A 23636-nucleotide genomic window follows, 5' to 3' on the forward strand; every position below is an offset into this window, starting at 1 on the left:
GGGTTGGGCAGATGGGCGGGGCAAGGGGAAGTGGATGGGTCTCTCACCAGCTTCTGCAGAACCTTCTCTGTTTTGCTGAACTTCACAGAACCTGGGAGCTGCATGTCCTCCACGTAAAGCAGGTTAGTGATGGTGAAGTTAAGGCTGAATGATGCCATAGCAACACTGGAGGTTGCTGTGAGATTGGGGGAGAAGTTAAGCCCTGAGTTATAGTTGAAGCAGATTTGGGGGTCCACATCCCTGGTACCCTGTGTATTCACATCTGGGATAAGAGATCAGAATATCTCTCCTCCAACAGAAACTCTATTTTGAAAGGTACCACCATCACCATCACCACCACCACCACCACCACTAATGACAATGACAATAAGAAGCAGCAGCAAGAATAACAGTAACATAGCAGGTAGGGCTTGCTTTCTGCTATCCTTGGTGCTAAGCATTCTTCATCCAATATCTCATGTATTATCTCATATATTATCCCTGGAGGGAGTCCCATCACTTACTCCTAACTGCCAGAGGATGAACATGATGTTCAAAAAGTTTAAATCGCTTCCCCAAGCCCACGCACTGTTTTAGGGCAGAAACTCAGGCACTTGAGTTTGAATGACTTAGGTTTGACCCACCTGCTGGCTGTGTGACCTTGGAAATCACTGATTCCCTCAAGACCCAGTTTATGCCTCACTTAAATGGAAAACCAGTAGTGTCTACTGGCTAGGGTTGGAGTAAGATCATGCATGCAAAATCTGGTCCTTGAGATGCCTGTCAACAACCAGGAGGGCTCCTGTTGTTGCTTTGTTATTTATGTCTGCTTTCATTACTGATCCTTTTAGTCTCCCTCTGGGGTTAAACCTAGATTACCTTGGACTATTTCAATTCCATCCTAATAGAGGGTAAACCTGGGATCCCTAAGACTTGAGGACAGACAACACGGCCATGAGTTGGTCCCTGGAAAGTGGCCTGAGATAGACTGTACCAATAGCCATGATTCCTTCACCCCGCTGCATCTGTGTCCTGGCAATGGGGCATTGCAGCCCATTCCACAAAGAGGAGGGAGGCTCTTTCTCCACCTTTTGAATCTGGCTTGGCTGCACCTTACTGTGGCCAGTGGGATGAGGGCAGGGTAATGCAACAGAGGCTTGGAGAGCACTCTGCACTGGGGTTGCTGCAGGGAATATCACAACCACCACATGAACAGGTTGGAGTTAGCCTCGGATCCTACAGAAACGGGGGCACCTAACTGGTCTGCAGGTGACTGTACACACATAGGGAAGCCTAATGGAGCTTCTAGTTGAGCTAGGAACTGTCCAGTTGACCTAAGTACTACAGTAGTAAATGACTGCCTGTTCCACTAGTTGTCAGGGTCTTATGTAGTAAAAGCTAACTGATCCAACACTTAGAGGGCAGAGAGCAAAGCTGGGATTTCAAAGGCTCGACTGCCTAGGGCTGGGGCCGAAAACCTGAAGTTCCGGAGCTCTCCAAACCCAGGGGTTGCTCTGAGCTGCTCTGTGACAAGGGCAGAGCCTCAAAGCCCCCTCCTTCCTGCCATCCCCTGGCCTTGACCTCCTGTGCACGTTTGCTAGCCCTTTCCATTGCTTAGCTTGAAGCCATATAAGCAGAGGAGGCAGATGTGGAGACCGGGCTCCTACCTGTGCTGGAAATGGCAGAGGTTCCCAAGGAGAATGTGGAAGTCACAGTGGCTGAGGAGGAAGCATGAGAAATGAGTGCCATTTTGCCTCATCACACTGGAGGTGCCAGGAAGAGGGGCCGGGAGGCCCGGCCTGAGTCACGGAGGAGACTTGGGAGTGGGGCTAACCAGGGTCCTGAGACTTCCTTCCTCCGTGAGGACCTAGGCTTTGCAGGAAGTGACCGGCTGCCCCCCACAAGGGGCCATGGAGGGTCTGAACACTTACCAGCAGGGGTGGAGGTCAAGACGGGTCTGGTGTAACCTGCAGAGAGTGAATAAGAAGGAGGTGGAGGAGGGAGGGCTGGACCACTGGTAGGAGAAGATGCCGTCAGAATGACTGTCAGGAGGTTGCTTCCCTTCTAGACCGTGGTGGTACTCCTACAGCCTTCCTCTGACTGTCCACCTCTCTCTGTGTGTGACTTAGCCCTTGGTGAGGAAGGGGACTCTCACAAGGAAAGGAGGAGAGAGAGAAATCCAGAAGCAGATGGATTTGATGTGTCCTCTAGCCACAGCTGAGTAGCCATAGTGGGTCCCCCTGCCCCCGGGGTGCCAGAGGAGACCCCATCACCGTGAGATGCTCACCGTTGACATAAAGGTGGTCTCTGTCCAGGATGTAGGAGCCAAGCCGGGTGACGCCATGGGTCAAGCGGCTCAACTCCCAGTAGAGCTGCTCCCTGTCCAACCCAAGGCCGGCAGGGTCAGGATGATAGGTGCAGATCATGTCCACTCCAGTGGCTGTCCCACCTTTCTCAGGCCTGGAGAGGTAAGGACATGGAGGTGGGGATGAGACAGAAGGGGCATCCTTGGTTGGACGTCTTCCTCTCAGCCCACTTGGAAATCTGCCCTCCGGCTCCAGGCAGGAGCTGCCCTCAAGAGCAGGGGCTTCTCTGAGCCCAAGAAGCAGAGTGCATGTTTAGTCTGTTAGCACCTTAGCTCTGTCACTTGTTGAAAAGTCCACATAAGCTTCTTTGACCCTCGACTCTCCCACCTGCACTGTGTGGATAATGCCCTGACCATGGGGTTGGAGTGTCATGGGATTCAGAAGGGTTGAAAAATATCCATTTCTGGTGCTGGATGTAATACAGGTGCATAATAATTAATTGCTTAAACAAATATGTACAAAGCACCCACTGTCTCTGGTGAGAATGAACGACCAACTCTGAATAGAAATGAGTCAGTTCTTGGAGAGTGGATCCAATCCAGTGTCTGGGCCTGACCATCTGAACATGAGACGCTGCTTAGAAGAACTTTTCCTTCAGTGACCACAGACTTTCCATTCCTGTCTCATTGGGGCAGCAGGAAAAGTGGACAGGGAGAACCTAAACCTAGAAGGTTCACCATATTGTGCTGCCAGAGACCATGATCAAGGACAGAGTGTCCTTTGTACCTCAAGTGGATGAAATTGACCTTGAGCTAAGCAGATTCTGGTGCTAGTCTTTAAGGAGCTTGGCCAAAGAGCAATATTGCATATGGTGAAATATTGCATATGGTGAAAAAGATGCTTGGTTGGTGACTAGACTCTTTCCTGGGAGTACCATGAATGGACACCCATCCCTCCTTGCAGGAAGGTGTGACTTGGAGCTGCCTTGAGTGTGTTGACCTCGTAGCTGGGTAGAACCACTCGGTTCTCCTTGGGGACATGGGATTTCTAAGTCAAGGTGAGTCCATGGACCACTGAGGCCTTATTTCCTTGGACATGAATTGTCACTGAGATGTGGAGAAGAATGAAAACTCATGGACCATCAAAAGGGCCCTCTCAGAATGAAACACCAGATGCTGCCCTTTTGGCCCTAACATGTCCTGTCCTTGTTCCTGTAGGTGAAATGGAGCCATACGGCTTATTTGGGCAAGTCTGACAGTGGATTTGATTTGATCTACAGGACCAGGGGTAGGGTGAGGGGAGCACGGGAGGTCTCGGGTGCCCTCAGGGCTGTGCATGTGCAAAGTTGGCGCCTGAAAGTGAGCCCATTCCTACATTTGGTGCCTTGGGACCTCCTTGGCCTTACCTGGTCCAGGTCCTGGCCAGCGCAACCTGCCTGTGCCTTATGATATCTCCTAAGGCAAGACAGAAGGGACTCTCACCTTAGCGTGGTCAGTCTGCATCCATTGTAGAGTGAAGCGATGCTGCTGTTGGTGAACAAGGGCTTGAGCTGACGAGGAAGGAGGGGGTCAGGGAAAAGATGAATGTAAAAGAAATCGCAGTTTAAAAATAGAATATTTAAAAATTGGTTATTTTCATGCCAGGGCCTAGCACTAAGTATGTACTCTATCACTGAGCTCCCCCTCGGCCACTATTTATTTATTGTATTTCATTTTTGATTTGCACATGCTAATTGTACACTTAAGGGGGTTTAGTGTGGTATTTCCCATTCATACATAGAGTGGGCCCTGGCCAAATCCAACCTCTCTTCCTGCCACCCTCCCAAATGCATACCCTTCCCAACCTCTAGTGACCACTGTTCTACATTCAGGTTGACTGTTTAGCTTCCACATACAGGAGACAACATGTGTACTTGTCTTTCTGTGTCTGGCCTATTTCTCTTTCCATCATGCTTGCCAGTTCCATCCATGTTGCTGCAAATGACAGGATCTCATTCTTCTTTGTGGCTGAATAATATTCCATTTTGTGTGTATGTATTTATATATGTATGTGTATACATATACATGTACATAATGTCACCCATTCATCTGTTGACAGACACCTAGGCTGATTCCATATCTTAGCTGCTGTGAATAATGCCCCAATAAATATGGGCTTGCAGCTCTCTCTTGGGTATGCTGATTTTATTTCCTTCAGATATAGACCCAGGAGTTGTAGAGTTCGATCACACAGTGGAACTATTTTTTTTTTTGCTTTGTGGCAGTTCCAATTTCTGAACTCTTACATCTTCCAACATTGAGCAGGGGAACAAAGAGGGTGGGGAAGAGGGGTTGCAGCTGGGGGCTCTCACCAGGTGTTGCAGAATTGTCTCTGTGTACTGGAACCTCACAGAGCCGGGCTGCATGTCTTCCATGTAGGGCATGTTGATGATGGTGAAGTTGAGGGTGAAGGGCAGCAGGGCAGGGCTGGTCGCTGCAGTGGAGGAAGCAGAGGGGGTCACGTCCTAGGTCAGATACGGGGCAGAGGGCTGCGGGGACACAGCCCTGCCTGGCCGGCCGACCCCCAGGTCTTGGAGATGCCAGGGAGGGGAGCGTGCCTCTGGAGCGCTCCTGGGTGTGGATCCCTGCTGGAGGTGGAGGGGTGGGAGTGGGGGAGGCTCTGTGTCCTATCCCACATGTCCTACCGCTGCTCCGGTCAGACACAAAACCAGACATTGCAGTGTCTGGGTGTTTCATAAATGAGTCAAAGATGATGCCTGTATTTTAGGCCCTAGATTTTTTATTTCTTCACAGCAGGCTTGGATCCATTCACTCAAAAGCTCACCAGCACCAATCTCAAATTTTTACATATCCTGTTGTTTCAAGCATAGCCCAAATAAGCCAATTTCAGCCATTCAGAACCTGCTTTCCTTGCATACTCTATGAAGCCACACCCCACATCTAGCTATCAAAAAGGTCGATTCTATGGCTATACACACTCTAAACTGCTGTTCCCCTTCAGAGTGCTCTGGCCTAGGGACTCCACTCGTCCCTCTCCCTCAGGAGTTCCCTTGCCCTCCTGCCCTTCTGAGAAGTGATCCTTTACCCAGGTTCCGGACGCACGCACACCTGTCAAAGCTGCATGCTACTGCCATCTAGTGGTCATATCTTGCTTTCCTTGTTAATCCCCAAACTCCTCCCATTCCCTCCACTGGAACGGGTGAGAAGTGGGGATTTGGCTTGAGCCAGTCTCCTTCTCACACCAGGGTATGTTTGCGGACCTTCCCAAACAAGTTCTCCCTCCAAAATCTCAGCAATTCAGCAAATAATTTTTTCCTGATTTATCAGATTTACTGATTTCACAAGTTTTATTTTATGGCTAATTCCTTTCAATTATATTCTTATTCAGCAAGATACTGGAAGTAATTAGACAAAGTCAGATTGCAGGATCGGACTTTGGTTTGCTGTCTTTAAAAGTCAATGTTGTGCCGGGCACGGTGGTGCCCGCCTATAACCCCAGCGACTCAGGAGGCTGAGGCAGGAGGATCGCAAGTTCAAGGCCAGCCTGGGCAATGCAGCGAGACCCTAAGCAACTTAGTGAGACTCTGTCTCAAAATAAAAAAAATAAGAATACAAAGGGCGGGGGATGTAGCTCAGTGGCTATGTGGCCCTAGGTTCAATCCCTGGTACTTCCCCCACCCTCCAAAAGTCAATGTTGTGATTTTTAAAAATGGGGTGCTGAGTAGGACTACTGTACACTAAAAGACATGAAATACTAACATAATCAATATGAGAAGTTTGATTGGAACATCATTTTAAAAAAAGGCTAACTGTAAAAGAGAGACATTTGAAAGAATTTGAATATGGCACGTCAGATGACATTAATGCATCATTGTCATTTTTGAAGTATGATATGGTTGCCTAGGACAGTGAGCTGATGTTCTGGTGATTCTCACTGAAATATTTAGTAGTGAAGCAATGTATTTTTTTTTTTTTTTTTTTTTTTTTTTGCGGTACTGGGGATTGAACTCAGGGCTTTGTGCTTGTAAGGCAAGCACTCTACCAGTTGAGCTATCTCCCCAACCCGAAGCAGTGTAATATCTGCAATTTTCAAATGGATCAGACCAGAAAAAAAGTTCTGTTGACATCTTCACGGTCAGTTCTACTAGGTGGCTTGTTTTGGAAATATGATTTTTTTTTTCAGGCTCACTGATATCTTAGGGCACAATTTGAACATAATGTGAATTTCACATTTGCTTATGTGCAGCTGCAATAGCAGGACACACAACAAGTGAAATACTAAGTGCAGAAAATCACAACCTTGCACAAAACAGCTTGCACAAAATGCGTGTGTGCACACATACACCTGAGACCAGTTGGCTTCCTCCTTGTCCCTCCTTAGGAAGGATACTCATATCTATTTGGGAGACGGCCTTTCTGTCGTATTTCAGGTGTCTTTCCTTCCACTCCTTGTACACAACCCACAAATTTTGACCCCACGAAAAAAGTGCCATACTTAACTGTAGTATTTGCATATTTCCTAACCCTTTAATGTATGAGAGATCATGCCATTGCATTAGATTTTGATCTATTTTTGTTGCTGACGATCTTTTCAAGTGTGGTATCCTGAATTCCATTTTCTCCATACACCCTGCGATTTTCACCATGTGATAAGTTTGCATAGCATGGCAATTTTTAGGAACTCCTATGTCATGTTATAGCACAGCTTACTGTGTACAAGAAGCAAAGAGGATGTCAGCAATTGCCAAGTACCAGATGGACAGACAGATGCTCTTTGCGCTATTCTTTCAATGTTTCTGTTATTTATGGCAATTTTCATAATAAAATAGTTGGAGGGGTTGGGAACAAACATAAAATATTCTTGAAATACAGAAATAATCTCATGGTTCCTAGATTTTGGAGAAATTGAATGCTCCTTAAAATTCTGCTTAAAGGAATGGACTATATTCCCTGCATATAGCCAGGGAGCTGATATACATATATAGCCAACAAGCAATGCATTCATAAAGAAGTAGCAAGAAGAGTCTTATCTATTCAAGGAGTGTTCACTGAAACAAGCTGTTGGGCAGCTGGCGGACTGAGTAAACTCTGCAAATGATCTTTTACTGACTTGGTCTCTGGCACTCAGGGCACTACACAAATCTATTCTCAGCAAATAGGTCTGCTGGTCTGTGCTCTTCCAAGGGTTGGGGAAGGATTTAGAAGTGAAGGGTCAGCTATAGGTTTCAGAAACAGGTCCCAGTTTCTGGCTGGGATGCTGAGTGCTGGGGGAGGGACCTGGAAGAGCCTGTCAAATACATCAAGAGTCAGCCTTGGACTTGTGGGACAGGTTACCCGCTCTACCCCACCTACTGCCTCCTGTGATTAGAGACACCACTAGAACCATCTTCAGGGAGGAGAATTCCTATCTGTGGAACTGGAGAAGGGGGTCAGCACCCCTGCAGAAATGGTGGCCATCACAGAAGCTGGGGAGAAGAAAACCCATGTTTGGAGTAGGGACCCTGTTACCTCGGAGAGAGCAGGAAGGGAATGGCCATGCCTGGGGCTTTTTAGGGACTAAGACCCTGTTCATCTAGGCTGGAGGTGCAGTAGGGTGTGCAATGGAGACCGGGCTTTTGGCTTCCTTCATTCCAAAGGGCTGGGACTCATAGGGATGGTGGAGACTTACAGAGCCTCAGAATACTCACTCCTGGGGGTGGTGACTGTGATCTGGTGGGTGTAACCTGCAGAGATCAAGGAAGAAAGGGTGAGAAGGGGAGGGACAAGGGCAAGGGAGGGGAGGACGTGGACGGGCCCTGCAACACAGCAGAGCACAGAGGGCCGCTGCTCACCATTGACATAGAGACTGTTCCTGTCCAGGGTGTAGGGGCCCAGCTGCGTGACACCACGGGTCAGCTGGCTCAGCTCCCAGTACAGCCGTTCTCTGTTCAGCCCTAGGCCTGAGGGGTCGGGGTGGTAGGTGCAGATGGCATCCACTCCAGTGGCCGTTCCACCCTTCTCAGATCTGGTGAGGACAGGTGGGGGACAGTAAATGGAATGTCTAGGGCGGGTCAGTGGCAATGACAGAGAGGTGAGAAACCCGACTTAGATTTTCTGAGTGCGATGGCTTCCAGCCAGCCCAGGACTGTGAGCAGAGTCACAGATTGGAGAATTCTTATTCAATGCAAGATTCAAACCTACATCCTGCTGGCGTGGGGACAGGAAAGGTCATACTTGAGACAGGGGAGGAACTGGAATTGGGCATTAAAGCTAATGAAGAAATTGTGTTTGTTTTGAGAGAAATCCTGGTGACAGAAGTGAAAATCTAAAGGATTAGTGGTTCTTATAAAAGGGAGAGTGGGTAGGAGAATTCAGAAAGTATGACTCTGGTAGGGGTCCAGCCCTGCTATTGGACTCTGCACAATTCTGGCATAGGTGGGTGGTCGTGGGGAAGCAGGAGGATAAGGAGACATTTTGGTGCTGGAGCTGATGCCTCCTAAATGCCACCTCTGCTGAGGACATCCAGAGGGAGGGCAGGAAAGAAGCCCACCAAACTCCTGGAGTCTGGCAGCAACAGGGGCAGCCCTGGTCTGCTAGCCTAAGGTCTCACCTGAGCAAAGTCAGCCGGCAGCCAGAATACAGGGGGCCGATGCTGGTATTCTTGAACAAGGGCCCGAGCTGTGGGGGAAGGAGACAGAGGTAAGTAGAAGGGCTGAGGAAATAGGGGTGGGGCAGACGTGAGGTGGGCGGGGTGTCTGCAGAGGGCGTGGCCTTGCTCAGGTGGGCGGGGCCAGGTGCCAGGAGGACCAGGTTCTTACCAGTTTTTGCAGCACTCTCTCCATGATGTTGAACTTCCAGGATCCGGGCTGATGCATCTCCTCCTCGTACATCAGATCAATGATGGTGAAGTTGATGGTGAGCGGCACCAGCAAAGAGTCAGCCGTGGCAGCGGGGACTGGAGAAAGACACCCACTGAGTATTCTTGGTCTGTGAACCTGCGTGTGATCTTCAAGCACTGGGGAGGGTCTTCCTCAAGGATGGAGACCCCAGACGACAGTATCAACAGAGAGCAGATACAAAGAATGAGTGGGAACAGGCTCTGGGGAGGTAAGTGCTTCCTCTAGCAGAGCGCACAGGTGGCTGCTGACCCTCCAGGTGACTACTATTCTGACATTCTCCTTTCCTGAGTTTCTGTTTAGCCCTAATTGTTTCTCTGAGATTCACATATTTATTGATTAAAAAAAGGTTTGAAGAAACAATTTTACTGCATTTTTACACGCCAGATCCTGTTTGAAGTGCTTTGCTCACAGAGAACACATCGTTTTGGAGCATGACAGTACGACCATGCCAATTTTACAGATGTGAAAACTGAGTCAGTATGAAGTTAAATAATTCACCCTGAGTCACGCAACCTCTAAGAGGCAGAACCCGATTTGAACCCAGGCTTTGTGGCCCCTAGGACCACGGGCAGGAACAATGAGAGCCCAGTCTGCCTGAGAGGCATGGGCTGATGTGTAACCACAGACCTGGGACAGCAATGAGGCCAGCTTATCCAGGACCTCAGCAGGGCCAGTGGTGGTCTGGAAATCCACCTTGGGCCAGCGGAAAGCAGAGCCTGCCCCAATTCCTAAGTCAGCGTGACCTGCAAGAAGGTGGTTTCCAGGCCTATGCATGGATCCCATTGTTCTCTTCCTTCCTGGAATTGAAAACTAAGTCCACAAGAGAGAAGCTCCTCCACACACCTGCGGAACTGATGCCAGGGGCATTTGAGCGACATTGTGATTCAGCACCTAGCTGGACAGTCACCTCTTTCTTTTCTGTTTTCTCTGTTGGAGGCCCATCAAAGACCAGGGCCATTTCTACACTGTTGATGCTACATCATCAGAGCCTTTGATGAATGAGTGCTTAATAAATACTCGTCCCATGAATGAATGAACGGAGCCTCCCCCCTCCCCTAACGATGCCTCCCACCGGCCCAGGACAGCTGAGCTTTGCACGGGGAGGAATCACTGAGAGGAAGCTCCTACCTGTGGAGACTGGGACAGGGAGTGCAGATGTCACTGGGGGGATGACAGAGGCCATATCAGCTGAGGAGGAAACACAGGGAGGCACAGGTGGTGGGAGAAGGGGGCTCTCCCACCAGGGAGGCCCTAGGATGGAACCCTAAGGCCATTTCCTATTCAGCCTCAAGCTTGTGGCTGGCATTTCTTTTCTGGGCTGGGGAAGGACTGGGGTTTCCTGGGTTCCCTTCCTCTCTGGGGATGTGGGGTAGAGGACAGGGGAGAGAATGGATGGGCTCTAAGGCAATCCAGTACTAGGACCCAAGTTACTCACTTGTGGGGACGGAAGTCAGAGCCCAGTGAGTGTAACCTGAAGAAAGAGAAGGAGAGAGAGCGTGAAGATGGGAGGGATGGGGAATGGGGAGAACAGGCAAGGATCTGGGGTCCTGTGGATTTATTTAAAAGTCATATTTAGAGAGTGCTCTCCATGTGCAGACCATAGCCAAATCCCAGAGAGCACAACTGGAGCGCAGGGGAGAATCTCCGTACTAGGTTAACTGCCGTTCATGCTTCTGCCCTCTGTCCACTTCCTGCCCTTCCCTAAGTGCCTGATCTCTCCAGAAAAGCTCTGCATGTGCACCTTTCTGTGTGACGAGCTCAGAGCACACAGCCTGCTGAGGCCGGGGGGAAGCTGTGCTGCAGCCGCAGCACCGCTCACCATTGACATAAAGGCTGTCCCTGTCCAGGGTGAAGAAGCCCAGCCGGGTGATGCCACGGGTCTCACGGCTAAACTCCCAGTAAAGCAGCTCTCTGTCCAGCCCTGTGCCCGTGGACTCAGAGCGGTGGGTGCAGACGATGTCCACTCTGGTGGCTGACCCGTCCTTCTCAGACCTGGGTGGAGGGGGATGTGGTGATAGGGACATGTGCAAGATCGACACTGAGTGTGGCTTGCAAGAATAATAATACGGGAAAAGTCACAAAGTTTTTTCAGAAGAAAGAGAGAGAGAGAGAGAGAGAGAGAGAGAGATATCTAAAATTTACAAAAGATCAGTAGATGAGGTAAGTTGGGACTAGACTGGCACGGTGCCTGTTCACCATCCACACACAGGTGGAAGATCCCATACCCGAGACGCTTGGCACCAGAGTGTTTTGGAGTTTACCAGATTTTGGAATATTTGCATAAACTTTGCCAGTTGAGCATCCACTATCTGGAAATCTGAAATCCCACGAAACTCAAAAGTTTTTGAATGTCAATACGACACTCAAGCAGTTTTAGACTTTTGAGCATTTTGCATTTTCAGATTTAGGGATACCATTACATCACCCCACTCCCAGATTATGCCAAGGAGAAAACAAATGGATAAATAGGCAGGCAGCCCAAGACCTTGCAAATACCTCAGGCACATCACTTCTGAGGGCTTTCAGTGTGGGTTAAGGAATATTCATGCCACAAAGATGGTTCAGTTTTGCACTTAAATTTTTCCCGAGTACAGAATAATTTTGGAAGTTGCTGGGCATTCACTCCTGGGGGATGTTCTACATGTTGGTTAAGACCAGGGGGAAAAAGTCAGAAGAGAAGACTGGCAAGACAAAGACCGGGAGAGGGCTCAGCAGACGCAGCACTACGGGTCCCCAGAGCCGCCACACTGGACAGGTGGGGAACAGGGTAGATTCAGGGAACTGCATCTGGGAGGCCAGGTCTGTGAGCGTCCACTGCTGGGCATCTCACCTGAGTGAAGTCAGTCTGCAGCCAGAGTAGAGGAGGCCAATACTGGTGTTCCTGAACACAGGACCAAGCTGAGGAGAGAGAGGGAGGTGAGTAAGAGGGCTGGGGGCCATGCCAGGCGGGGGTGGGTGGCTGGCATCTTGGGGCTCTTACGACACGCTGCAGCATCGCCTCGGTCGTGTTGAACTTGTCCGATCCCGGGTGTCTCATGTCAGGCACATATTGCAGGTTGGTGATGGTGAAGTTGAGGGTGAAGGACAGCAGGGCAGAACTCACAGCTGCAAGGAGAGAGTCTGTCCTGAGCTGGCAGGAGAGCCCTGTCCAGCTCCCCCTCCGGCCTGCCCCAGCCTGCCCTCAGGACTCTGATCATCGCCATCAGAGCTCAGGCAGCTTGGTTCTAGTGCATGCAGGGACCACCACTTCCGTCACATCCAAACACTCTTTGTATTTGGAGCTGGTTCTTCTCCCGGGAGCTCTGATTTGGAGGTACCCAAAGTCACCCCATACTGACTTACGCTATCTTGACCCAATTATGTGACCGGGCTCATGTCATGCAATTCCTTTTCCTCCTTCCCTCCCCTCCCTTCCTTCTTGCAACGAATAGTTATTGAGCACCCACCATACCCGAGGAGGCATGGTCATGGTATCGGCAGATAAATTCCTAGTTAGGAAAACAATTCATGTCAACTATTTCAAAAAGGGAGTTCAATAGAAAACAAAACTACAACAACAAACACCCTGAAGGGGTAGCAGAGATTAGCAAAGCCAGGAAGTCCTGGTCCCATAGGACTGAAGGGACAGAAGGACAAGATGGTGGTACACCAGATGTTGCTGAGCGTATGGAGGGGATGAGGCCCTTGCTGGAGATGCTACATGAAGTAGAGGGGGTGGTGATAAATGCCCTGGCTCATCTGTAGTCTTGCCCACTGGTCCCACCAGTGCCTCCTTTAGGCTGCAACTAACAGGGACTTAGCAAGGGAACCTGGGAAAGGTAGTTTTCAAGGGTCCGAGTCCACAGAGCAGAGGAGGGAAAGGTGGAGAATGAATAGATTCCTAGAAGGGGGAAGGAGACCAGGAAAACATAAATACAACTGAAGAGTCCTGCGTGCTGATGGTCCCCAACTTAGGATGTTTATTGACTTTATAATGGTGCAAAGGTCATGTGCATTCAGTAGAACATGTACTTTGAATTCTTTTTCTCCTGGGCTAGTGCTCTGTGGTATACTTTCTCATTCAACCACATGAGATACTCAGCATTTCACTGTAAGATAGGCTTTGCATTAGATGACTTTATCCAGCTGTAGTTAATGTTATGTGTTCTGAGCACAGTTAAGATGGTCTGGGCTCAGGCAGGCTGCTCAGCAGGCTAGCTATATTAAATGCATTTTCAACATATGACAGTTTCATCTTCTGATGGGTTTTTGGGATGTACACCCATCCATCATAAGTCAAAAAGCGCTTGCGCTGTGAAGGACTTAAAAGCCTCAGCAGGATATGATTTAGTTAGAAGAGTCAGACAAGGTGCCTATGAAAGCTTGGCATCTGTGTGAACCCCGAGGGAAGGAGAGGAGCCAGCTGTCCAAGGAGACAGAGGGAAGTGCTTCAAGCCGGGGAAGAGCAAGCGCAAAGCTCATGAACTCGGAAAAAGCTTGCTGTGCTTGAGCGGTATCCACATCGAGGAATGCCAGGCAGAATACAGGAGGAGATGGAGTCAAACAGCATCAACAATGACGTCCTGGACCTGGGGATCCAGGCGAGGAATGTACTTAATCGTCATTACAATGTCAGGTGCGAGGAAGGTCTTGCCCTGGGAAGCCATGCTCTGATGTAGATTTTAACGAGCGGCCTCTGGTTGCTGTGTGGTAACCGGGGCAGGAATGCAAGCAGGGAGACCCCCGTGGAAACCACTGCTGGTCGGCGGCTGGAGCGGCGACGAAAATGAATGGACTGGGATGTGCCCTGGACCATGGATCGTGATGGTTAAAAAGTGGACTGAAGGGGAGGACGGGGCCCGGGCGTGCTTCTCGCTTTAGAAACGAATTCCTGTGCTTGAAATGTCATCCTGTCACTCTGCACCAGGGGCTTTCGTGGCCCCTCCCCCCGGCCCCGAGGCTGTTGGCTGGGACCCTTCAAGGCCCCTGATGTCCCTCTGGAGTGTCCACTGGTATCAACTTCCATTTGCAATCCCCCCTCTGCTCAATGATACCGTTGTCCCTCAGTGTCCATGGGGGATTGGTTACAGGACCACTCCTCCCCTGCAGTGGACACTGAAAGCTCCCAGCTGCTCAAGACCCTTATGTAAAAGGACAGGATATAGTTGGCCCTGTAGGTTCTGCATCTGAGGATTCAACCACCTGAAGATGGAAAATATTTTTAAAAATTGCAATGTAGTGTCTGTAATGAACATGTGCAGATATTTTCTGTTGTTATTCCATTATTATTGTTATACTGTGTTGTTGCATGCAGTATAGCAAAGGTGCATGCAGCATTTGCATTCTATTAGGTATTACAAATCATCTAGAAATTATACTTAAAGTCTATGGGAAGATGTGTGCAGATGCTATAAGGGACTTGCCATTTATATAAGGGACTTGAGCACTCTTGGATTTTGGTTATTTCAGGAGGTACTGAAACCAATACCCTGCAGAAATTGAGGAACAACTGTGCTGACTGTTTCATTTCTTGAGAGCTGACTGTGTACCAGGTCCAGGCTGAGGCCGCCTCCCATCACCTAAATCCAGAGCTTGTACTCTTAATTCCAGCTTCATCCAATCTCTCCCTCAGATCCATGAGTGTGCGGTCCCTGCAGGCCCTGAGGCACCTATGGTGATATTTTGACCAGGGAGCAACTGTGGCTCAGGGAAAATGAATGTAAAGTCAAGTACAAATCAATCTGGACTGCTGCAGCCCAGGCTTGCAGAGGCCCTCTTCTGGCTGTTGGTCAGGCGGGAGCAGGCTGGGATCCAGTGAAACACGGGCGAGTCTCAGCTGGGCCTTTCACCTTGTAGATACTTTCTAGGAAAACCAAAGAGGCTCCCACACATCATCAGGGTCTTAGACTCTTGTGACAACGCCAACTAAATTGGAAGCCATTGCCTGGGGTGTTTGGTGGGTGAGGATTCTGGAACTGTGTTGAACTTGGAAAGAATGGATGCTCTTATCAATTAATGATGTCTGCCTTGGAAGAGGGAGTGGCACAGGTGCCACATAGTTGTCCTGGGTAGAATCTGACAGAATTAGAATCGTCTGACATTTGAACCAGGGAAGGAAAGGAATGCTTCCATACCTTACCAGAAAGCATACTCCTCCCTGCCTTTCTCAGGAGAATTCATGAATTTCCTACAGCTCTACCAGGTAGGAGCCCTGGGTTGAAACTGGCTAAGCACAAAAGAGCGAGACACACATGCTCTATCCAGAGGGCATGCTTGACGTTGGAGTCAACAGAAGGAAACACAATGTTCAAAAGCACAATGCTCAAAAGTTTGTAGCCGAGTTATTTCTAAAAATACTATACTGAAAATTAACTTTGTCTATACTGACAAAGTTTTTAAAAAGAAAACATATTAAACGATACCAGTTAGATGCACAGCATAGCTCTCAGTGAATATTCAACATTCAATAATTTCAGATATTGTCTGCTACTTTTTTTGTTAACACCATCATCATCATCAAACCATTACTGTCACATCGCCACCATTATTATCATCACCACCACCATCATCAGCATCACCATCATCAGCATCTCCATTACATCATCACCATCGTCATCATCATTGACAGTATTGACATCATAACCATCAATACTACCATGATCATCACCATCATCAGTATCACCATCACATCACCATCATCACCACCATCACCATCATCAGCATCACCATCTCAGCATCTTCATTACATCATCACCATCGTCATCATTAACAGTATTGACATCATAACCATCAATACTACCATGATCATCACCATCATCAGTATCACCATCACCATCACCATCATCACCACCATCACCATCATCAGCATCACCCCTACATCCATCATCACCATCATCAGCATTACCATGGTGATCATCACCACCACCAGCACCATCATCAACACCAGCATCATCAGCATTACCACCATGATCCTCACCATCACCATTACCATCATCCGAATCTCCACTACCATCATAATCACCATCATCATCATTAACAGTATTGACATCATAACCATCAAAACCACCATGATCATTACCATCATCAGCATCACCACTACCATCATCACTATCACCATCAACAGTATTGACATCATCAACATTGTCACCATCGTCACCATCATCACAAGAATATAAATTCCCAAAGAGCAGTGATGATCTGTTTTGTGTTCTCCAGTGTATCTCCAGGGCCCAGCACAACATAGGTGCTTCATCAGGTTGTTGGTTGATTCAACATCACTAGGTTTACTGTGGTTTTCCATCTTTAATTGATTGAATAATGTCAGAGACATTTACACTCATCAGGTCCCCTCTATCAGAGATGCCATCAACTGGTATTTACCTGTGGGGCTGGGGAAGGAGAATGGAGTCTCGGAAGTTCTCAGGTCCACTGTGGAGACCCTAGGAGCTGAGGAGAAGCCCTCTTTAGTGAAAGCAGCAGCACACTCCCATGGTAGAGATGCCAGAAGGTGGGACTATTTATGGGGTTTGCTGCACCTGGGGCTTGAACTTGGACTCTCTCTAAAGCTGGGCAGAACAGAGGGTAAAAATACTTTGTTCTCTCTAGCCAGGCCTGGTGGTGCATGCCTGTAATCTCAGTGACTCTGGAGGCTGAGGCAGGAGGATCACAAGCTTGAGGTCAACCTGGGAAACTTAGCAAGACCCTGTCTCAAAATTAATAATAACAATAATAAATTAAGTTTTCACTCTCAAATATTTTTGCTTCTGGATAGGACAAGGCAGGTATGAGGAAGGGTCAGACCCTGTTCTGCTTGGTGGGGAGGGTTACTGGAACGTCAGTTGATACTCACTGCTGGTGATGAGTGCAGAGCTCCAATGGGTGAAACCTGCAGGGAAAAGGAGGGGTTGTGGACAAGGGTTCAGAGAGGTAGGGTTAAGGAGGCTCAGGGATGCTGGGGTGCAGTGTGGGGGGTTCATGAAGCATGGGCTGTAGAGGATTTTTGTCAGGACCCTCATATCAGGGAGGAAGACCCTGAGGGTGATGTCAGTACCAGATGAGAACCATGAGCTCCAGACCTGAATCAGCACATACTGAGCCCATGGCCAAGCCCACAGGGCCAGGCAGGGAGTGTGACCACAGCCAGAGCACAACAAAGTCACAACAAGGAGGAAGAGACTCCAACCACCTCCCAGCTGCTCACCATTGACATAGAGACTGTTCTTGTCCAGGGTGTAGGGGCCCAGCCGGGTGATGTCATAGGTCAGCTGGCTCAGCTCCCAGTACAGTCGTTCTCGGTCCAGTGTGTGGCCTTTAGGGTCAGGGCGATGCATGCAGACCATGTCCACTCTGGTGGCCGTCCCATCCTTCTCAGGCCTGGGTAAACACCACACATGGTCCAACTACCTCTCCATCCATTTGTTCTACCCTCCTTTTCTTTGCCAATTCCTGATTCAGAAACTGGGGAAACCCTAGTTAACAAGGAAGCTGCTGTCTGCATGGAAACCCCCACCATGAACAATCACGAGGACCACAATGCCAGCCCCACGTTCCCTGGGGCACCGGATGCACAACGGACACAGGGGCTGCTGTTGATGAGGGTGAGAGATCCCAATGAGACCAGGACTGCCGAGTCCTGACACAGGTTCTGATGGACATGACAAGGTGCTGAGGGTCAGGTGTAATGGGCAGCAGGCCCCCAGGAAGGAGACCATGGCACAGTGAGTGACATTGTCCTTTGGAGCACTGGCATGATCACAAGGCTAAAGTGACCCTCTCTAGATTCTATGGAACAGCAGGGTTGGGACACTTCTAAGGAGACCAGGCTGTAAGTGACCTGGGAGAGGTGGCCTTTTGGTGGATCTGTCTGAAACTATGGCAGGTCCAACCTGAGGTCAGAAGACTTGAATGACCCAACATGCATCCTTAGCCACAGGATGAGGACCCATCCACCCAGCCACCCACTCATACAGAGAGCAGTTCAGAGGGAAAGGGGATCCAGAGCATGGGAGTTGCCTTCCAGGGAAGCCACTACCATTTATTCAATATTCACAAAGCAGTAGACCCAGTAATCTGTACTCATAATTGCTGTGCTTCATCCTTAAAGCATCCCTATGGGCAGGTATTGCTCAATTTCCATGATGATTATATGACAAATTATATGGAATTTAAGATATAGAAATATGTAAATATATGTGGTGTATATATTTCATATATATTATATATAGTTATATTATAGATTATGCCGTTATACATTATATTTGTACCTAAATATTTATATTAAAGTAGTTACAGCTATTTTTATGTACATATATATGGAAGATATACACACATAGGTATATCCCTCCACACACATAGTTGTTCCCTCAGTATCTATCAGGGATTGAGTCTAGGCTCCGCAGGGGTACCAAAATCCTTAAATGCTCAAGTTCCTTGAATAAAAAGGAGTATTTGCATATAACATATCCTCCTACAGACTTTAAGTCCTCTCTAGGACACTTCAAATAGCTGATGTGATGTATTTGGGTGCTACGTTTTATTATTTAGGAAATGAGGATTAAGTCTGTACATGTCCAGAATGGATGCAATTGTTTCTTCTGACCCCTTTCAATACATACTTGGTTGAATCCATGGATCTGGGGCCCAACAACTCGGAGGTAGACTGTACCATGGGGAAACGGAGCAAGAAGGCTTGGGCATTTCCCTTCACCAGTCATAGACTGCAGTAAACTGCAGAGCTGGGACTGGAGCTCAGGTCTCTGTGACGTCAAGGCCCTTGGCCACTAGGCCCCCTTCCCTCTTTTTCCTGGGAAGGCAGGAGGGCTGGGGGTAGATGACTACATAGAATCTCTCAAGAGCCAGAGAGATGTGGGATGTTGGAAAAAAGGTCAACTAGCTTCTAACCCGGGCTGCCTGCCCTTCATAGCACCCAGGAACGCCCTCCATCCCAACTCCTGCTCACCCCAGGGCAGGGCAGGTCCCCAGGGCCGAGTCAGGCCCACTTGGGAGTACACCATCTCCTTGTGACATCCTGTTTGCCTTTCCTCCCCTGAATCTCTGAGCAGTTATGACTTTCCACATCTGCAAGGTCAGAACGGGGCTGGGAGTCTGGATCTAGAACCGGAAGTGCTGGGGATGCTCTGTGTGAGCTAGCACCAGTCACTTATTCCCTGAGCCTCAGTCTCTCCTTCTGTTCCCCAGTAGTTTCATGAGGCTTGACTGGAGAGACAAAATGTTAAACAGAAAATACACAGCACAATGCTTCGGGTCTTAGCAACAGCCGCTGGTGGTGCTGTTGATGCTTAGTATCCATGGTCAGTAGTGATTCCAGGTATGGAGGGAGCCCAGGGCTTAGGGTCTCATCCACCTGTGCAGCTGGGTTTTTCTTAGGAAGGATCTCACCTGAGCGTGGACAGTCTGCAGCCCGAATAGAGGTATCCCAGACTGCTGTTCTTGAATAAGGTTTTGAGCTGTGAAAGGGAAAGGGGAAGTGAGAAGGAACCGCCAGAGAAGCCTGCATGAGCGGGAGCACCGGTGGGCGGGGCTGGGCAGGGCGAGGCGGCTGGGGCTGGCGCCAATCTGGGCGTTGTGGGCGGGGCCGGGCGAGGTGGGCGGGGCTCTCACCAGATACTGCAGGATTCTTTCTGTGGAGCTGAACTTCCTGGAGCCTGGGTTCTGCATGTCCTCCTCGTACTCCAGGTTGGTGATGGTGAAGTTGAGCGTGAATGGCAGCTGGAAAGGGACCGCCACAGCTGCTAGGGAGGAGAAGCGGAGACCTTATTTAAGTCAGACCTGGTCTGGGCCCTAAGACAACCTCAGAGATCCTGCTGGAGGCCTCTTGGTTAGGACAGGAAGAGGGATGCCCAGGTAAGGAGTGAAGCAGAATGTCGAAAACTGCGTAGACGTAGATTAGAAGCCCGGATGCAGATGAAGGGACCTGAACAGATGTATGGACCAGACTAGGTCACCAGGAATTGAGTTCTGGGCCCTCACAGGTTCTGGTTAAAGAGTTAAAAGGAACAAGATTGGGGAAATCTGGTTTGGAGCATGCGGGAAAAGTTCATTCAGTCCCACTAATATTTAACAAACTATTTTTTTTAGACATAGGCCAAACAGCAGTGTTTAACAGGAGGTCTTCTCTCACCTACTGACTGGCTTACCCCTCCACACCCCATCCCACAGCTCCCAAAACTTGTCTATTAATGGAGAGACCACATTGTGGAGCCTAGTTACAGTGGGTACAGCCACCCTGCTGAATGGGATCTGGTTTCAAATTCTCTCTCTGCCCCTCACCATCCCCATGACTGTGGACAGTTTACCTGCCTGTGAATCTCAGTTTCTTCCACTGGAAATGGGGAAAATCCTACTTTGTAGGGAAATTATGAAAATTAAGTGATTGTTAAAAGAGTTAGCACATCTCAAGGGCATTGTGCAGCATGAAATAAAGGCAAACCCAAAAGGTACAACTGGCATTTATATTTATTTTATATTTGTATTTAATTTTTCTCAAAATAAAAATGCTAGTGATAGAGCCTCGATTGGTGAGGGCCAGGGTCTGGCTGGTGAGGCTGACTATGAAGGAGTAATTGGAGGGACGTCTTTGTGGGGCTGGAACAGTTCTGTCTCTTGGTTGTGGCAGTGGTTATAGCAATCTGCCCAGGTGATAAAATGGTGTAGAACCACACACACACACACACACTCAGGAGCACATGTAAAACTAGAAAAATTTGTCTGAGGTCTTGATTTTCACAACGTTCATTTCCCGGTTTCAAAATTGTACTAGAGTTATGCAGGGTGTGGCCACTGAGGAAAATTGGGGGAAGGATTTAGGGGAACTATGCACTATTTTTACAATATTCCCTGAGTCTATAATCATTTATTCAAAGGGAAAAGTTGAGAATGAAAAGAATACAGCGCGTGTTGCGACACACAGGAAGGGCTGAATACTACGGCCAGCTCTTATTGTTATCAGTTCTAACTGGATGGCCCTTCCAGGTGACCAGGACACTAACCTTGGTGAAGGTCCACATCTGACTAACTCAGCGTCTTATCCCCATCCCCCCTAGAGAGCAGGTGCCCCATAAATACTTGTCACACTAAATTCCCTGCTAGCCCCTGTGCCAGGTTCTAACTCTGCGGTCGTGCATGGCTTCAGGAGGGGGATGCACGCTGGGAAAGGCATCACTGTGCCTTTTGTCCTTGTGCAGACATCGCAGAGTGTACTCGCACAAGCAGGACGGCTACAGCGTCACTAGGCAATATGGTCTGTGGGACCCCTGTCACATATGTGGTCCACCCTTGACTGCAATGTCATCTTTGGACACATAACTGTATTTTCATTTAATGTTCATAACAAACTTATGAAATGTTAATCACACCACTTGGCAGGTGAGGAAACTGAGGCACCAAGAGGGTAAGCAGATTGCCCCAGGTCACCGTGCCTGAGGAAATGAGGAACACAGGTCCCCTTGCTCTTGAGTTCAGAGCAGAGCAGGAGGTGGCTACGGCAGCTCCAGGTACCCCCCTCCCGCCCCGCCACTGCCTTTTCCTGGCATCTCCTGGGTCCTAGGTCCTAGCCTTGAAGTGGTGTGTGTTGGAAAGAGAAGCCACCCACCTGTGGAGCTGGAGAGGTGGGCATATGCTGTGGAGGTCCTAGGGAACAACGGAGAGCTCACAGCAGCTAAGGAGAAACAGAACGGAGTGAGGCAGGGTATTTGGGTCGGGCATGGATGCCAGGGAGTGTCCTCCCTGACAAGCCCCAGCCACTGGGTGTATGGGGTGGGTGGGACAATACAGTCCATTGGACTCAGGGTAGGAGGACTCAGCTGTTCACAAGAGGCTTGGTGCACCCGGTCATCAAGCGTAAGTACTCACTGCTGGGAGAAGGAGCAGAGGCTAGGTGGTTGTAACCTGCAATGAGAAGAGGAGACGGGATTGGAACGCAGGCAGGAGAAGGGTGCCCATCAGTTCCCATCTCCAGCAGAGACTTCAGACCGAGGCAGCTGAAGAGATAAGATCTAGGAGGAGCCCTGTGTTTTCCTGAAAGACAGAAAAGCAGGAGACCCAGTCTCTGTCTTCATGGGCTTGCAATTATTGGGGAAGATAAATACACCCAAATTCCTCTGGCATATGTTTGCCAGCTGTGTTTTTCGGGAGGGGATTTTGAGACCTGGATGGGGAGAAAGCTGAATGGTCAGACTCTGGACTGCCCGTTGACTTCAGCAAGAGGGATATTCTCTTTCGTGTGTTTGAACAAAGGCTTCTTTTGTGGCTCAGACTGGTGCAAGTCACAGCCTTGGAAGGGGGAGTTATGAGGGAAAGGGAGGGGCTTGCAAACTTGAGGGCTCATGGGTGCCTTCGGGTCATCCAGGGAGGCTGCTCAGGTGGAAGACGATTCGCGGGACGGGTCTGTGGCAAGCTGGAGAGCTCGCGCCTCTTCTTAGGGATGGACTCTTAGCTTTGGCTTGTGGTTACTAGAGTCTGCTCACCATTGACATAGAGACTTTCCTTGTCCAGGGTGAAGAAGCCCAGCTGGGTGACATCGTGAGTCTCATGGCGCAGCTCCCAGTACAGTTTCTTTCTGTCCAACTCGAGGCCCATGGGGTCAGGACGGTAAGTGCAGACTGCATCCACTCCAGTAGCTGTTCTGTTTTTCTCAGGCCTGGGCAGAGAGGGACACAGGGATGGGGAGGTGGAGACCGCAGGCTGGGGTCCTGAAGAGTTCCACTGAAGGAGGGGGCAAAGAAAGTGGGCAGAATGGGGGCCTTGGGCTGGAAATGAATAGGACAGCCATGGTCCCCAAAAAGCATGTGGCATTTACAATGTTGGTATTTGTTAGGCACGGTGGTGCACACCCTAGCATCTTGGGAGGCCAAGGCAGGAGGATTGCAAATTCAAAGCCAGCCTCCGCCACTTAGCAAGATTGTGTCTCAAGATAAAAAATAAAAAAAGGAACGGGGATGTGGCTCAGTGGTTAAGCACCCCTTGGTTCAATCCCTGGTCCCAAAAAAACTCCAAAACAAAACAAAAAAGCCCCCCAAAACACAACAAAATTCAATATGTGTACCAAACTTTAAAATGACATTTGTAAAAAGTCCTCACACACCCCAATGACAGAAGCGTGATGAAAGGGGTGGAAGAAAGGAATCTGGAAATTTGACAAGGTGAAAGAAGGCAGTGTCAACTTGTTTAAAGCTCAGTTCTGCCATCCACTCCCTGGGTGACTCTGGGTAAATGTCTCAACCTCTCTGTGCCTCATTTTCTTCATCTGTAAAATGAGGCAAGGGCACTTAACATTTGTCCTTGTCTCTCAGGAAGGAAAGAATATAAGGAGTCCACATTTTCTCTCTCCCTTCCTTCAGACTTCCCTTCCACTCCCAGACTGGAGTGGGAGCTGGTGGTCCGCTGCCTTCGGGACAGGCGTGCAGGGTGTTGGGGCCCGGTGCAACTTGTGGTCTCCCACCCTGCCTGCACCTCTGCTCTCGAGCACTCATGGGGCC

General features: G+C 49.1%; 1 protein-coding gene across 1 annotated transcript in view; it reads right to left on the reverse strand.

Moving 5' to 3' along the window:
• Muc16 (mucin 16, cell surface associated) overlaps window positions 1-23636 on the reverse strand; it is a 72222-nt gene that overhangs the window by 31119 nt on the left and 17467 nt on the right. Inside the window, 24 exon segments of the mRNA XM_047531840.1 lie at window positions 48-175; window positions 1647-1697; window positions 1911-1946; window positions 2267-2439; window positions 3767-3834; window positions 4636-4788; window positions 7727-7749; window positions 7972-8007; window positions 8116-8288; window positions 8874-8941; window positions 9082-9218; window positions 10291-10350; window positions 10598-10633; window positions 10982-11154; window positions 11993-12060; window positions 12143-12267; window positions 16522-16587; window positions 16991-17026; window positions 17342-17514; window positions 19540-19607; window positions 19762-19892; window positions 21752-21789; window positions 21987-22047; window positions 22626-22798. Of these exon segments, the coding sequence (XP_047387796.1) occupies window positions 48-175; window positions 1647-1697; window positions 1911-1946; window positions 2267-2439; window positions 3767-3834; window positions 4636-4788; window positions 7727-7749; window positions 7972-8007; window positions 8116-8288; window positions 8874-8941; window positions 9082-9218; window positions 10291-10350; window positions 10598-10633; window positions 10982-11154; window positions 11993-12060; window positions 12143-12267; window positions 16522-16587; window positions 16991-17026; window positions 17342-17514; window positions 19540-19607; window positions 19762-19892; window positions 21752-21789; window positions 21987-22047; window positions 22626-22798 (2254 nt within the window).

The sequence above is a fragment of the Sciurus carolinensis genome, chromosome 17 (genome assembly GCF_902686445.1).
Source record: "Sciurus carolinensis chromosome 17, mSciCar1.2, whole genome shotgun sequence".
NCBI lineage: Eukaryota > Metazoa > Chordata > Mammalia > Rodentia > Sciuridae > Sciurus > Sciurus carolinensis.